The sequence below is a fragment of the Myotis yumanensis genome, unplaced genomic scaffold (assembly GCF_028538775.1).
Source record: "Myotis yumanensis isolate MYYU_CA2020_CCGP unplaced genomic scaffold, mMyoYum1.0.hap1 SCAF_14, whole genome shotgun sequence".
NCBI lineage: Eukaryota > Metazoa > Chordata > Mammalia > Chiroptera > Vespertilionidae > Myotis > Myotis yumanensis.
The window spans coordinates 40,014,050-40,029,646 of record NW_027223765.1 but is presented as its reverse complement, the minus strand read 5'-3'; the positions used below and the strand labels follow the sequence as shown (position 1 = coordinate 40,029,646).

The following is a 15,597-nucleotide window of genomic DNA, read 5'->3' as shown; positions in this document are numbered from 1 at the left end:
CATGTTTCTCTTTTATTAGATAGGATAGGTTTTCACTCTGGTCCATCTCAGGTAAAGAATAATGAAATGTTTTCTGCTTAACATCAGCCTTTAGTGGTACTTAAATAATACTTCATCATAAATTTACATTCATAAATTTTTTCATTAGGTGCTTGCTGTTTTTAATTAGAAATGGGGCTTACTGACACATTCAGAACTATGAGCTTCTAACTTTGGCTTTTACTAGTAATCTTGCTAGCAGAACAATGAATAAAAGACTTCAGGCATAGACTTGCACTGTGAGTTTTAATTGAAAATATTCGAACAGCTTAGTAATGAATTATAAAACTTTGATAATTAAGTTGTACTACCATTTATGAAGCAAATATTACTTTTGTAGACCTGAAAGAAACTTTGCATACTTGTATTTTCTGTTCTCCATTTCAAAGAAACTATGAAGAGGTCTAAAATATGTACAAGTCAAAGCCCAACCGAGAAGTGAAATATAAAGAGAAAAAAAATCTATAACAGCTGTACCGTAGGAGCATAGGTGGTTTTTAGCTTGTGTTTTGGGTGTGAAAATTTAGCTCATCTCACAGGATACAAAAGCAGGTGCAATAATAGAGCTGAATCATGTAAACCCTCGATCAATTATTTTTAGCATGCCTTTTAACTTTTCTTTCCCCTGGTTTCTTGTCTTCTGTGCCTGAGTCTTGAACTGGTAACCACTTGAGGGGGTGCCGGCGATAAATGGGCCATGGAGGAAGTGTCAGCTGAGCCAGAACAGAGAAAATGAATCAGTTGTAGCCACTAAACAGCATTATGTATAATGCCTGGTTCCCAAATGACTCCTACACTAAAGGTAAAACCAACCACCAAATGACATTCGTATGAAAACCATGCCACTGCTCAGACAAGATACTTGAAGTGATGCAAGCCTCACTGTTTACACATATGGCTTTAAGGGCCAAAATAAAGGAGGGGAGGGAGCAGTGTGAAGATCATAAAAAATACTTGGCCCAGCTGGTGTGGCTCAGCGGTTGAGCGACAGACAACCCAGGACCAAGGGGTTACAGGTTTGATTCCAGGTCAGGGCACATGCCCGGGTTGCAGGCTTGATCCCCAGTGTGGGCATAGCTGATTGATGATGTTTCTCTCTCTCTATCCTTCGCCCACCCTCCCTAAAAAATCAATTTAAAAATATTTTTTAAAAATTCCTGCTAGCTTTAACTTTCAGATTATTGCTTGGAGCAGCTGCCAAAATAAAATGAGGTGTATCCTTTTATGCAGCTTTCCTCATCTGACCCTGTAGCAAGGGGAAACATTGAAGGAAAAGTTGGCGCTGGTTTTAGGTCCAACCAAAACAACCCACTTCAGACAACACAAGTTACCACTAATATTCAAACACCCACAGATTTCTTACCAAACACGAAAAAACAAATCCAGCCATAACTATATAGACAGTCCACCCGAACTGTTCAGCCACGTACCCGTAGATAAATCCAACTATCTAGAGACAAAGTATATTGAATACAGTCAGTCTGGGGGGAACAAGACACACACACACACACACACACACACACACACACACACAAACCCAAACAAACAAAGATTATGCAAAAGTCAATACTTACTGCTGAAAAAAGAATAATTCCCTGAAACATCTGTTCAGCTAGCTTCTGGCCCTTGTAATCCTAGAGGTGAAGGAAAGCAAAGCAGGATTCGTTCCATCACCGAAGAGATACCATTCCTGCCCTGGTCTCACAGCGTTGGCACCGGGCAACCCAACGTCAGGGGTTCCCCAAGGAAATGCTGGGTTTCCCGGGGGAACGGAAGCACCCTAACGGAGCACGGGCGGGGGGATTCTCGCGGAGGAAGGGAGGAGGGGAAGAGTGGAAGGCAGGAGTCGGAGCCAGGAACCGCGGTGCAGCGGGTGGGTCTCCCACAGGGACTCCGAAGCTGCCAGCGGGCGAGCGGCGGCGAGGCTGCCGGGGCCGAGGCGGGTCTCACCCTCACCATTTGCGTGGGCAGCGAGCTCAGTTGCTCCAGCATGGCTGGCTGAGGACGCGGGCAGCAGAATGCTGGCGTCCGGGAGCGAGGCGACGGCGTCCGGGAGCGAGGCGAAGGCGGCTGCGACTCAGGGGCCGTATGCTTTGGGGACTGGTCCCAGGCACGGCGCGGCGAGCCTCTCGAGCCGGGTGGAGCGATGGCCGCAGCCCCGGAAGCGGATGTTTCACACAGACCCGGCCGGCCCGAGGCCCCGCCCCGCTCCATCGCTAGGCGCCCAGCGCTCACGGGAGCCCGACGTCCTGCCCGCTGAGGTGGGGACCGCGGCGGCCTAGCCGAGCCATTGCGCGCCGGGGACCGGTTCGCCGTCGGTGCTGTCAGGTGCTGGGAACCGCGGCCCCGGCTCCCTACACTGTCCTGCACGGCGCCTCCGCGACTCAACGGCCGCCGGCGCGCGCCCCATCTCCATGGCGACGGGCTTTGTGTGGCGAGGACCCCGGCGCAGGGGCTGCCCGGTGGCGCCTGTTAGGCGGGACTCTCACCGGCCTGGCAGCGGGTGGGCTGGGGCCTGCGGAACGGCGCGGCGGCGAGGAGCCAGCGGGCGGGCGGACTCTGTCGGCAGTGCAGTGACGCAGGCGGCCGGGCGGTGACTGGGCCGGGGCCTGCAGCGCGGCGCTGAGCTGGCGGGGCGGGCCCGGCCGGGCGCGGGCGGCGGCTCCTCCTCCTCCGGCTGCAGGTAAGGGTGGCCTCGAGCATCGAAGGGTAACGAACGGCTCGCCCGAATCCGGAGTCTTTCTCTGGGCCTGAGGGGAACCTTGAGAGCGTCACCTCCCCTGGGACCCCTAAGCGTAAGGCGGCCCTTTCGACACCTAGAATTTAGAAGGGAGCACCCCAGATCATATCCTCGAGAGAAAGGAAATCCCTTCGGAGAGGAGGCCGGGCCCTTGGCTGTCCCTTGCGCCGGAGTGGAGAGAGCTCGCACCCCACAGTCTCCAAGCTGGCCTACCCCGACTTCCCCGGGCCCTCGCGGGAGAGACCAGCCCAGGGTTCTCCCTGCCTCTCTCAAGGCCTGGGTCTGTCTCAGAGCATAGGCCCCTCCCCCGTTTGAGAGAAACCGGTCCGGACCTGCCGGGCTGTGCGCCCCAGCCGGCTCCCTGGCCTCTGTGAGATGTTGCCCGTCAGGAGCACAGGCGGTGGGGTCCTAGGCGCTCCCAGGGCCGGTTGGTGTGTGGCTGCCGCCTCCCCATTCATGCAGTCAGCAGACATTCACGGCATCCTGTGTTGGGCCGAGGATTTGGCTGTGACCAACACGAGGCCCTCGCCTTCTTAGCTCCAGAGTGTGCCCAGGGAGACAGCCACGTGCCCCAGAAATACAGGGCAGCAGCGTTTACCCAGAGACAGGGAGGCCGGGGAGATGTGGGAACTCGGGGGAGGTGCAGCTGAAGGTAGGGTTCGGGGGCTCCCTTGACTCCTGAAAGCCAAGCAGGCCCCAGCCTGATGAGGTGGGAGAAAACGGATGAATTTCCTTAGTGTTGTCGCACCTTTCAGCCTGGCAGACACTTAACAGGCTTTTTTTGCCTTGTGTAGAAGTAGACGTATTCCTCTGTGTTACCCCTCTTTAAAGGAACTTCAGAGGATGGCAGTTGCAGAGACTGTATGGGACAGATCAGACGGGAAAAGGAAATTGCCAGCCAGGCTCCACTTGCGAGAGAGCTCCATGGGAATCCATGCCCTTTCCCGTGATTATCATAAAAGATCGAGCTCCCTTTCTGAGCTGAGAACCACCCTTGTTGCCCCTATGAATAAGATTGATCATTCAACAAGTATTACATGCCTCCTACCGCTTGCCAGATGTGATTTTAGATGGAGAGGATACATCAGTAAATACTTTTCATTGGGGTCGCTTTTTTCTTAGAAGAAATAAACAAATGAAATTTCATAATGGGGGGTGGAGGGGATGGAGAGTAAACTTCCCTGATGGGTAAGAGGACAGAAAAGTGACTGTGGTCTTTGGTGACTTTGATAAGACCAGTTTGAATGGAGCAGTAGGAATAGAAGTCTGGTTGGAGAAGGGTAAGGGGAGAACGAGAGGAAGTGGAGCTGGATACTTTAAATCCCTTCAAGCTTTTACAGTGAGGGGATGCAGAGAAATGGGTTTGGGGGTCAACTGGGGTGAAGGAATAGTTTCTTTTCTTTTTAATATATTTTATTGATTTTTTACAGAGAGGAAAGGAGAGGGATAGAGAGTTGGAGACATCGATGAGAGAGAAACATCGATCAGCTGCCTCCTGCACACTCCCTACTGGGGATGTGCCCGCAATCAAGGTACATGCCCTTGACCAGAATCGAACCTGGGACCCTTCAGTCCGCAGGCCGACGCTCTATCCACTGAGCCAAACCAGCTAGGGCTCTTTTTTTTTTAAGTGGAAGATACTTGAGCATGATAATACGCTGATGGGTGTGATCCAGCAGAGAGAAAAAGAGTTTGCTGAGGCTGCACTTAGGAGGCAGTTATAGGGTAGCTTACAGAGAGCATCAGTGGAATGGCTTTTCATGTACATAGTAATGGGGGAAAGCAGAAAAGACAAGCACAGCTGCTAATGTGAGTACTAATGCAGGTAACCAGCAAGTTAAAAAAGAAAAAGTGTTGCCCTGGCCAAGTGGCTCAGTTGGAGCATTGTCCCCTGTATATTGAAAGGTCGTAGGTTTGATTCTTGGTCAGGGTACATACCAGGTCGTGGGTTTGTTTGGAAGGCAACTGGTCGATGTTTATCTGCTTCTCTCTCCTCCTCCCTTCTTCTCTTTCTGAAATCAATAAGAACATATCCTTATGTGAGGATTTAAAAAAAGAAAAGTCTTTTGCCCTATTGCCATATTTTTGGGGGTCCTGCCCAGAGTGAGTGTGTATGTGTTTTGTGAGTAAGTTGGGAATGTGAACGTTTAAAAATTTCTAAACAAAAAATACTAATTTTCATTTTGAATATTGCTGATCAAATTGTATATTGTTGTATACTCTTAACAAAAATATAAGCCATTGTTACACATTCCAGGGTCTACGTGCAATTTTGTTTTTAGAATTAATTCCTTCCAACCCAAATCAACAAATCCATCAGCGGGAATAGTGTTACAGAAAAACTGGAGAAGAACTAAGCAACACTTAGAGAGATGGAGTTACATTTATTACGCGCGGGCCCAGAATAAAATGTCTCTCAAATTCTGGGTGAAATCACACAGGAAGTTTCCTGTATTTATACTATCTTACACTCTTTGTCTCCCCAATATGGGGTTTTTCCAGTTTCCTTTGCAAGTTCTTAAAGGGCCCTATGTGCTGGCGCTTTAAGACCTCGACTAAAGGCTTTGCCTGACGCCAGCACTGATAACTTCGTCTGGGGAAGTTTTAATGGCCTCTATGAAATGGGAGTAGTCTTATTTTCCTTATTATTTAAGCCAGCAAGCATTTACAGAAGCCAGAAATAGCAGGATTAAAATTTCAAACAGCAGTTTTTATATAAGATGGATGCTTCAATAGCACCAGGAAAGGAACTAAGAGTCAGACATACTCCATAATACTTGACATTTTGTGAATAGATAATTGTGGAAGAGTTAGGAGCAGTGGTTTCTGCCATGCCATCAAATACTTGCTAGGATTGTTTTTCTTGTGTCTAACCAACTAGAATAGCACAACTACATGCTACCTGTAAGTAACTTGCTGGACATTGTTGAGCTAAATCACTGTACCTTGTACCATTAACTAGATGAGACTTATTTTATTTTTTTTAAAATATATTTTATTGATTTTTTTACAGAGAGAAAGGGAGAGAGACAGAGAGTTAGAAACATCGATGAGAGAGAAACATCGATCAGCTGCCTCCTGCACATCTCCTACTGGGGATGTGCCCGCAACCCAGGCACATGCCCCCGACCGGAATCGAACATGGGACCCTTCAGTCCGCAGGACGACGCTCTATCCAAGGAGCCAAACCGGTTTCGGCAAGATGATGAAACTTATTTTAGTGAGACAGTTTTCTCCAGTCTTGGTGGAAGTTGGGTCCTCGTAAGCAGATGTTAGAGCTTTGTCTGAGCAGCTCCCAGCCTGCCAGCTTCTATAGGAAAGACAGCCCACGTGATAGCAGCACATGGCTTACCGAATCTAGTGATGTATATTCTTTAGAGAGGAAGTTCATTGATATAATGTACTGTATATACCAGTATAACTCTTTAGAAGGAGAGACACAGAGTATTTTAGATTGTTCTTGGGGAGTCTGAATTATTTTCTCCTGAATTTGTAATCAGTCCTGTGATCCTGGTTTTTTCCAACAGTTTTTCAATATATTTCTCCTGTTTTCAAAGGCCTTGAGAAATCAAATGCCTGATATGCACACTGTTTACTTAAGGTGTAATTAATTTAAATATACTTTGATTTTAGAAATAATGCTATATCTGAAAATGCTTGTAAAATTAATACCCTTTTGTAAATGTTAGGTACTGCCATGGGAAAAGATGAAGTAGAAAAGGGTAAAAGTCTCAGCTGTAGTATCACAATATCCTGATTGTTTAAATTCTGTTTTTAATATTAATTAATTAATCCTCACCCGAGGGTAAACACATCCATTGGTTGCTTCCTGCACGCTGGAGAGGAGCCTGCAACCGAGGTATGTGCCCATGACCGAAATTGAATCTGCAGGCCAATGCTCTATCCACTGAGCAAACCAGCTAGGGCTAAAATCTCTTTTTAAAGAAGCATTACCCAGAGATTATTGTGGAAATCTAATTGTTTAACTTAGTACCACCTACTATCTTGTTTCCATTGAGTTGGGTTTTTTTGTTTTTTTTTTAAGTGAAGGCATGAGATGAGCTGGGGAGCATAAGCTGCAGGGAAGAAGCTATTTTTTTCTTTTAGCAGATTTTAATTTTTTGAGAATAGTACTTAAACTTTTTTTATTATCGTTTTGGGATTTTTTTGTTCTCTGAACTTTTGATAGCAAAATTGGATTTTGTGGAAAAAAAAATTTTTTTTTAACTGAATCTATTTAAGGAAAGGGGGTAGGGGATAGGATATCCAAAGGGAAGGGCTACAACAGTACTGAGCTGAGGGATCGTTGGGCTTATGGTGGCAGCACCCAGGAGCTGGAGTTTCAGAGAGGCAAGGAGAGGGAGAGAGTGATAGAAACATCAATGATGTGAGAGAATCATTGATCGGCTGCAGGTACTGTACTGGGGATGGAGCCTGAAACCCGGCATGTGCCCTAACTGGGAATCGAATCGGTGACCTCCCGGTGCATGGGACAACGCTCAACCAACTAAGCCACACCAGCTAGGACATGAATTTTTATTATGTTTTTGTTTTTTTCTGCAATAGTTTTAAATGAATGTGAAAAATGTTCTTTTTCCCCTCTTTAATTCCAATGAAAGGTGAATGAGATACAACTCAGAACAGGGATGTTTTGTACTGATGAGGCTGACCTCAAGTAGATCAAAGACAACTGAGCCCCTATAATTTTTTGTTGTTAATTTTCACTTGAGGATATTTTTTCCATTGATTTTTAGAGAGATTGGAAGGGAGGGAGGGTGAGAGAGACACATCGATTGGTTGCCTCCTGCGTGTCCAACTGGGGCCAAGGGTCAAACCTGGCCCTTGAATGGGAATCGAACCCAAGACCCTTCAGTGTGTGGGCTGATGCTCTAATCACTTAGCAACACTGGCCAGGACTCCCTGTGAAATTTAACAAGGAATTTCAAGTAGAAATTCATACTATACTTTCCAGGGTGGTTAGACCCCAGCTAGTCCTCTTGGTAGAATTTCTTTGTTTTTCATCTAGAGGTATATAATGTACAAGCTTACCTTATTTTTCCAATTATTTGGAAGTATTTTATTATGACTACCATAAAAAATTCAGATCCCAAATTGGGTTCTTGGAAACTGAGTTTCTAGCAGAAGGTATGGAATTCTTGTTTCTATCTGAATAAAAGTATTTAGGCATTTTGATGGCCTTTCTTCTGTACCTGCTGAATTTGGGGGCTTCTTTTTGTTTTGTAGGATTAATAACTAATATTTATGTAAGACAGAAGAGGAAGATGTCATTCCGTAAAGGTATGCTCTTTCTACGAGTTGTTTTTATTCCTGATCACAAGGTAAAGAGATATAATGCAGGCTTTCCCTCTGTGTTTCAGTAAACATCATCATCCTGGTCCTGGCTGTTGTTTTCTTCTTACTGGTTTTGCACCATAACTTCCTTGGCCTGAGCAGTTTGCTAAGGAATGAGGTTTCAGGTATGCGAACCCTTGGCATCTGTTGAGCTGGAGTTACCTGAGTTCCACATCCTAAGTATGTCATGAGGTGAAAGGAAAAGAAACCTTTCTTGGCCTTATAAAAACTAAAGGCCCTGCCGAAACCGGTTTAGCTCAGTGGATAGAGCGTCGGCCTGCGGACTGAAGGGTCCCGGGTTCAATTCCGGTCAAGGGCATGTACCTGGGTTGTGGGCACATCCCCAGTAGGAGATGTGCAGGAGGCAGCTGATCGATGTTTCTCTCTCATCGATATTTTTGACTCTCTGTCTCTCTCCCTTCCTCTCTGTGGAAAATCAATAAAATATATTGAACAAAAAAAAAAACCTAAAGGCCCTGGGTTAAGGTCTGGTGGTACTCACTGTGCTCTGGTACCCTTCCCTTTCCACCTCTTCTCCCTTCTGTGTGTTTGTTTGCTAAGGATTTGATCTGACAAGATCCTTTACCAAATCAGAGGCCAGAAAAGAGTCTCTGTGGGCGGCTTCTATTTGCTCACATTTCAGCAGAGCAGGGCCTCAGAAGGTGGGGCCAGTGAGTGTCAGATGTTTCATGCCTGCTGTGTTCACTAGAGCAGCCGTCGCCAACCTTTCGGACCTCATGGACCACCGGTTGGCAACCGCTGCACTAGAGTGTCAGTCTGGTTACTTCGCTTCTCCTGTTACTTTCCTATAACCTGTGAACTGTATCAGCAGGACTCTAGTAGTAAAACAAAACCATAAAGCCATCAACCGATCTTAAAAATCACTTTATTATATAATTCCATTGCTAGATACTTAAAATTAGTTGTTTATACTGCTCTGCCTTGGTATTGAGGCATGTTTGAAGCTTCAGAGTATTTGTTAAAAATCAATTTTGGATTGCCACACACCAGTTGACCAGAGCAAGAAAAACCTAATAGCTTTCCTGCGTGTTCTGACAGCATGTTTTATAACAGCGTGTATATACATGTGTATGTATTTATATGTATATATATATATGGGGTGGGCAGAAGTAGGGTTACAGTTGTGAGTACATGAAACAGTTTATTCTTATTGTATTATTTTCCATATGAACAACTGTAAACCTCTTTTTGCCCACCCCTGTATGCACGTAAAGTATTGCCTGCTTCTCATAGGAACTTTTATAAAAAAGAAAATAGCACTCAAGCTCCATGAGGGCATTTTGTTTACTGCTTTATCTCCTGTGCCTCTAAGTGAGGGCTGGTGTGTAGGAGGTGCTCAATTAAATATTCATTGAATAAATGATCAATGCCTAGAGATAATTATTAAAATTTTAACTTAGTACCGTCCAGTTTCCCCCCCTCTATTTTTTCTGTACAGTTGAAATCATACTATATATAAATTTGCACATATGACATGTTTTTCCACATGATTATATCCTAAGTATGTTACCATGGCAGTGGAAATTCTTCATTAACTTTATTTTTTTTTAATTATCTTGGTTAACTCTCTCTTGAGGATAGAGTGGAAGGGAGGATGAGAGACAGAGAGAGAAAAACATCAATGTGAGAGACACAGAGATTGGTTGCCTCCTGAACACACTCCAACCAGGGCCAGTGATCAAGCCTGCAACTGAGGTACGAGCCCTTGACCGGAATCGAACCCGGGACCCTTCAGTCCACAGGCCGACACTCTATCCACTGAGCCAAACCAACCAGGGCTCATATGTAATGTAATGCCACATAGTTTACTTGTTTCCATAAGAAAGTCTTTTGTTACAGTGACTGATTTTTTTTATGGCAACCCAACAATAAGAAATATGTTACATATAGGACACACATATACACATGTGTGTGCTGATTGTCTATCCACCTTTCGTGATGGTAGAGATTTGTCTGTTTTATTCATGGCTATAACCCCAGTGCCTAGATATGGCCTGCCACATAGTAGACACTGAGTGTTCAATGAATGAGTAAATGAATGATTATAAAAGGCAAAAAGGAAGGTTTACCAAACAATATGTGCAATTGCTGTGTGGGATGCACTCTGATATATATTTTTTCCCACTCTGATATTTTCTCATTCAATGTTCTCTTCCAATTCAGGAACTATTTTCTACTCAAATTCTGATCATGACCCTCTAAATTGATTTCATGCCTACTTATGGGACATGATCCATAGTCTGAAAAACTTTTTGTTTCTAGGTTTTCACAATTGTAAATAAAATCGTGGCTTTTGATTACCTCTCAGATTTGTCCTTGAGAGGCAAGAGGAATTACTATGAGTCAAAGGCCATGTACCTGTTTAAGGCTCTTGGTACAAATTGCCAAAAATTGCTAGAAAGATTGTTATATTCCCGTCAGTCATGTATCAGAATTTTGTTGACCTGAGTGTTTTTTAATGCTGCTTCTGCTTTTCCAAAAACCTGGTTTTATATAGGAAAACACACTTCTGGGCTGTATATTTACATTGTTATGGGAAAGAATGAGGTAAATCAGCATCACAGTCCTCACCTCTTTTCATGTCTAGTGCTCTATGTCATACCTCAGGAGATTGTGTTTGTATCACAGTACCTTCTTGTGTTCTTTGCAGATTCAGGAATTGTGGGGCTTCAGCCCATAGACTTTATCCCAAATGCTCCCCATGATGCTGTAGATGGGAGACAAGAGGAGGTTCCTGTGGTCATTGCTGCATCTGAAGATAGGCTCGGGGGGACCATTGCAGCCATAAACAGCATTCAGCACAACACTCGCTCCAATGTCATTTTCTACATTGTTACGCTCAATCATACAGCAGACCATCTCCGGTGAGCTCTGCTTGCCTGATGATTCTTCTAGAAAATGCTTTGAGTATATATTTTCTCTATACAATTGAGATTATATCACATATAAATTGCACATGACAAGTTTTCCCAGGTGATTATATCATAAGCATGTCCCCACGAAACATGTAAGGAACTTTTACTAAGATGTAAATCAACTGAGTCACTATGTACACTGTTAACTCAATGTGATATTTTTTTAGTTATAAATTTTCTCAGTGCAGGAAGTAATATGCTGATTTACATTCTGTTACAAGTTTCTTATCTCATGGAACATGCTCTGAGTATCTCTGGTCTAGAGTAGGAAAGGATGCGAGAGCGTTGACAAGGTAGTGTGAAGTGAGCACAGGCACTGATACAAATTCTGGCCCAGAGTGATTGGGGAACAGAACCTAATCCTTTGGAACCCTCATCTGTAAATATGGGATGAAAATATTCAACTTATAGGATTATTGTGTCAAATAAATGAGAAAATATATTAAAAAAAACACCTAGTACGTAATCGCTCAGTGAATAGTTATTTACTATTATAGTGATTAATAGAAACCCAATCTGAGGGACAGTCTCATCCATGCTTTGAAAATGCTTTGAATTAAGGTTTCAAAATTTATTCCAAGAAACATCTGGTCTAACACGTTAATAGTTGTCAGAGTTCTAAAACATTTCTGTCCTTTTGGCTTTCTCCATGTTTCATGTTTTGTGCAAATTATTTTTCAATTTTAAAAACTCAGAACCATCTAAAATAATGTAGAAACAAATCGACTACACAGATAACATTGTGTCCACAAAATGCTGAATTGAAGTGGACCTAGGAGAAGAATGCAGTACTTTTCTCACAGGCAGAATTCTCGGGTGGAAGAATTATGTAGTCATCACAGTGAATTACTGTCTGTAGATTAGCTAATTACCAGCTTTGTTGATAATTACTTTTTACTACCATCCTACTTTGACTCATTTTCTTCACCTATGTATTTGATCCATGTGGTTATCGGATGTTCTCAATTCCATAGGGAGTTCTTCTACAGTAGTTTAGTTTCAGAAGAGTGATAAAAAATGTGAGCCTGGTGGGAGAATCTTTAGCAGGGAGGGACTTTGGTGGGAATAGTCTTCAGATGTGGAAACCGAGGCTCAGAGAAGTGAAGAGGTTGAAAGCACCTATTTGGTCCCTAGGGTTTCCCCTCGATGGCACAAAAAGATAAGGCTGTGGTTTTGGGACATTATTTAAAACTGAAATTTTGGCACTTCATTTTCATTAGGTCTTGGCTCAGCAGCAGTACTCTGAAAAGCATCAGGTACAAAATTGTGAATTTTGACACTAAACTTTTGGAAGGGAAAATAAAGGAGGAACCTGACCAGGGGGAATCCGTAAAACCAGTGAGTTCCATTCATCTTTGTATATGAGTCTTAGGAAATAATTGAATATGTGGGTAACTGTGGGCACAGTGCAAGCAGTTTCCTTGGACCAAGCCTGGGCAATTCTAAGTGACCTTTGGCTGTCTTTGGCATAGGTACTGAGAGCATTCTGGGGGATTCTAGTAAATGAAATAGGCACACAGCCATTTGGTGAGTCCTATGTCAATGCCTCTCCTTTTTCTTCCCCAGTTAACCTTTGCAAGGTTCTACTTGCCTATTCTGGTTCCCAGCGCAAAGAAGGCTATATATATGGATGATGATGTAATTGTTCAAGGTACCAAAGGATGTCACTCAGTGCTGTTTTGTCTAGAGTGTGGGCTGTAGTGGTTGTCTTATTTATGGTATCCTATTAAGGCCATCCTAGGACAGTGATGGCGAACCTTTTGAGCTCGGTGTGTCAGCATTTTGAAAAACCCTAACTTAACTCTAGTGCCGTGTCACATATAGAAATTTTTTGATATTTGCAACCATAGTAAAAAAAAAAAAAAAGATTTATATTTTTGATATTTATTTTATATATTTAAATGCAATTTAACAAAGAAAAATCAACCAAAAAAATGAGTTCATGTGTCACCTCTGACATGCGTGTCATAGGTTCGCCATCACGGTCCTAGGAAGAAGTGGGAGGAATAGGGAATCTTGAGACAACTAGTAATATAAATCTTATACCTTATCCATTTCAGGTGATATCCTTGCGCTCTACAATACACCACTGAAGCCAGGACATGCAGCTGCATTTTCAGAAGATTGTGATTCAGTCTCTACTAAAGTTGTCATTCGTGGAGCAGGGAACCAGGTAAATTTCTTATTAGAACCCTTGTAAACACTCCCCTATAAAGCAGGTTAATGGGGAGAGGCAGCAAACTCTGGGAACTCTTCTTTTTGTTGCTGTATTTTATATTCCCTAATTATTCCTAATTATTTCAAGCCTGTTTTCCTATAGATTGGTTCATGGCCTTGACAACCTAATTCTCCTTGAAACAACTGACTTATTGTTTCTAGTTTCCTATTCTGCCTAACTTAGAATCCCAAATGTCACTTTTATTTGCTTTATATGTAGAGTCCTTTGTAATAATGAGAAATCAATAGGTTTTAAATACACAGCTCTTCTCTTTACTGGCTGTCAAATTATAGCCATGTGCTGCATAACTGTTTCATATATCCAGCAGTGGTCCCAGAAGATAATGGAAAAATTTCTAGTGCCTAGTGAGCTCATAGTTATCTTAATGTTAAAGCACAATGTATTATGTGTTCATGGTGATGCTGAAAAACAAACCTACCATGCACATTATAAGTATAGCACAATTATGAACAATATATAATACTTGATAATAAACAACTTTATTATTGGTTTATGTACTTACTATACTACTTGTCATTATACTTGTTCTACTAATAAAAATGTTTGCTGCCCTGGCCAGTGTGGCTCAGTTGGTTGGGCATTGTCCTGAGCATTGTAATGTTACAGGTTTGATTCCAGGTTTTGGGCTCCATCCCCAGTAGGGGGTATGCAGGAGGCAGTCAATCTACGCTTTCTGTCTTCCTTCCTCTCTATAAAAATAAAAAGATTTGCTGTAAAATACGTCATTACACCTGCAATAGCCTCATACATCTCGTTTACTGTGTCATTTTTAATTTTAGAGAGAGGGAGGGAGGAAACATCAGTGTAGGAGTGGAACATTGATAGGCTGCCTCCTGCACCGCCCTATCAGGGATTGAGCCTGTAATCCTGAGCATGTGCCCTGACCCAAAATCAAACAGGCAACCTTTTGGAGCTCCAGTTGACACCAACCAATTGAGCCACACCAACCAGGACAACTGCATCATTTTCTCTTGTGCTTGATTTAATCTTGTATTGTTTTGTATAGTAACATGCTGTATAGGCTTGAGGCATGGGAGCATTAGGCTATATACACAGCCTAGGTGTCAAGTAGGCCACTTCATCTAGGTTTGTGATAAGTGCATGCTATAATGTTCACACAATGATTTCACCCAACAAGGTATTTCTCAGAACATATCTATATCTGTAAGCAGTGCATGGCTGTATATATTTACTGTCTGAAGCAGTGAACACACTATATATATCCCATTTGTTTTTAGTACAATTACATTGGATATCTTGACTATAAAAAGGAAAGAATCCGTAAGCTTTCCATGAAAGCCAGCACCTGCTCATTTAATCCTGGAGTTTTTGTTGCAAACCTGACAGAATGGAAAAGACAGAATATAACTAACCAGCTGGAAAAATGGATGAAACTCAATGTAGAGTAAGTATGAAACCACCCTAGCCGTATTTCAACAGGAATTAGTCATGATTCTTCACTAACAGCTTACATTTATCTGTCCCAAGAGAGGGACTGTACAGCAGAACACTGGCTGGCAGCATCACAACACCTCCTCTGCTGATCGTATTTTACCAACAGCACTCCACCATCGACCCAATGTGGAATGTCCGCCACCTTGGTAAGTAGAATAATAAAACAAAAGGCCTAAGCTAATAAAAAAAACTAAGTATCTGAAGGACTATCCTCAGGGATGGAATATATTGTTTCCTTTTAAGTTTTCTCCAGTTTGATGTGGCATTGTCATGTCTGACCAGTACAATCATTTGGCTCTTTTTCTCTCAACATAAGGCTCCAGTGCTGGAAAACGATACTCACCCCAGTTTGTAAAAGCTGCCAAATTACTCCATTGGAATGGGCACTTTAAGCCATGGGGAAGAACTGCTTCATTTACTGATGTCTGGGAAAAATGGTATATTCCTGACCCAACAGGCAAATTCAGCCTTATCAGAAGACATACAGAGATCTCAAACATAAAGTAAAACATAATTTATGCTATTAAGCATTTCTCAGGAAATCCTGGAAGATAGTATGTGTGGGAAGTAATTGTGGCAACCCATGGGAAAAGGAACATTTCAAGTGGGACAAGAGGACACGTGGCACTGTCTGCTTCCCTGATAGACTCCGCGTATCTCCACCTGCCTCACCAAGTGTTGGCTTACTACAGCACTGAATTACCAGAGGTGAACGGACTGATAACAGCTGGTACAGCTAGTTCAGCACTGCTGCTTAGTTTTACATTTGTAACCTGTGGCCTGATCTATAAATAAAGTGAAACCTACATTTCTCAGTAGGTATCGGACTTTTTGCA

The 15,597-nt window shown here is 43.1% G+C and overlaps 2 protein-coding genes across 4 annotated transcripts; one reads left to right on the top strand and one right to left on the bottom strand.

Moving 5' to 3' along the window:
* Window positions 1-266: 266 nt before the first annotated feature.
* SPCS1 (signal peptidase complex subunit 1) lies at window positions 267-2,268 on the bottom strand. Its single transcript, XM_070390733.1, has 4 exons — window positions 1,996-2,268; window positions 1,614-1,673; window positions 1,403-1,489; window positions 267-752 (listed from the first exon to the last, which is right to left on the bottom strand). Exons 1-4 carry the CDS (start codon window positions 2,251-2,253, stop codon window positions 627-629), a joined length of 531 nt encoding a protein of 176 aa, XP_070246834.1. The 5' UTR covers window positions 2,254-2,268; the 3' UTR covers window positions 267-626.
* Window positions 2,269-2,557: 289 nt separating this feature from the next.
* On the top strand, window positions 2,558-15,588 carry GLT8D1 (glycosyltransferase 8 domain containing 1). Of its 3 annotated transcripts, none has more exons than XM_070390729.1 (10): window positions 2,558-2,722; window positions 8,024-8,077; window positions 8,158-8,256; window positions 10,803-11,016; window positions 12,288-12,405; window positions 12,634-12,718; window positions 13,128-13,240; window positions 14,545-14,711; window positions 14,795-14,907; window positions 15,078-15,588. In XM_070390729.1, the coding sequence occupies exons 2-10, from the start codon at window positions 8,062-8,064 to the stop codon at window positions 15,266-15,268; spliced, it is 1,116 nt and encodes a 371-aa protein (XP_070246830.1). In that variant the 5' UTR covers window positions 2,558-2,722; window positions 8,024-8,061; the 3' UTR covers window positions 15,269-15,588. The 3 variants fall into 3 exon arrangements, with proteins under 3 accessions (XP_070246830.1, XP_070246832.1, XP_070246831.1); XM_070390731.1 differs by lacking the exon at window positions 2,558-2,722 and adding an exon at window positions 2,785-2,834; XM_070390730.1 differs by lacking the exon at window positions 2,558-2,722 and adding an exon at window positions 6,466-6,638.
* Window positions 15,589-15,597: the final 9 nt, after the last annotated feature.

What these genes read in the sequence shown, in the direction of transcription:
- SPCS1 (XM_070390733.1), bottom strand. Translation starts at nt 2,253, where the DNA reads ATGGAGCGGGGCGGGGCCTCGGGCCGGCCGGGTCTGTGTGAAACATCC. An exon ending in GAATTATTCTTTTTTCAGCA is followed by an intron (nt 1,490 to 1,613) that starts GTAAGTATTGAC and finishes CTTTGTCTCTAG; the next exon opens with ATAGTTGGATTTATCTACGG. An exon ending in GATTTGTTTTTTCGTGTTTG is followed by an intron (nt 753 to 1,402) that starts GTAAGAAATCTG and finishes GTTCTGGCTCAG; the next exon opens with CTGACACTTCCTCCATGGCC.
- GLT8D1 (XM_070390729.1), top strand. An exon ending in GCTAAGGAATGAGGTTTCAG is followed by an intron (nt 8,257 to 10,802) that starts GTATGCGAACCC and finishes TGTTCTTTGCAG; the next exon opens with ATTCAGGAATTGTGGGGCTT. An exon ending in TGGATGAAACTCAATGTAGA is followed by an intron (nt 14,712 to 14,794) that starts GTAAGTATGAAA and finishes ATCTGTCCCAAG; the next exon opens with AGAGGGACTGTACAGCAGAA.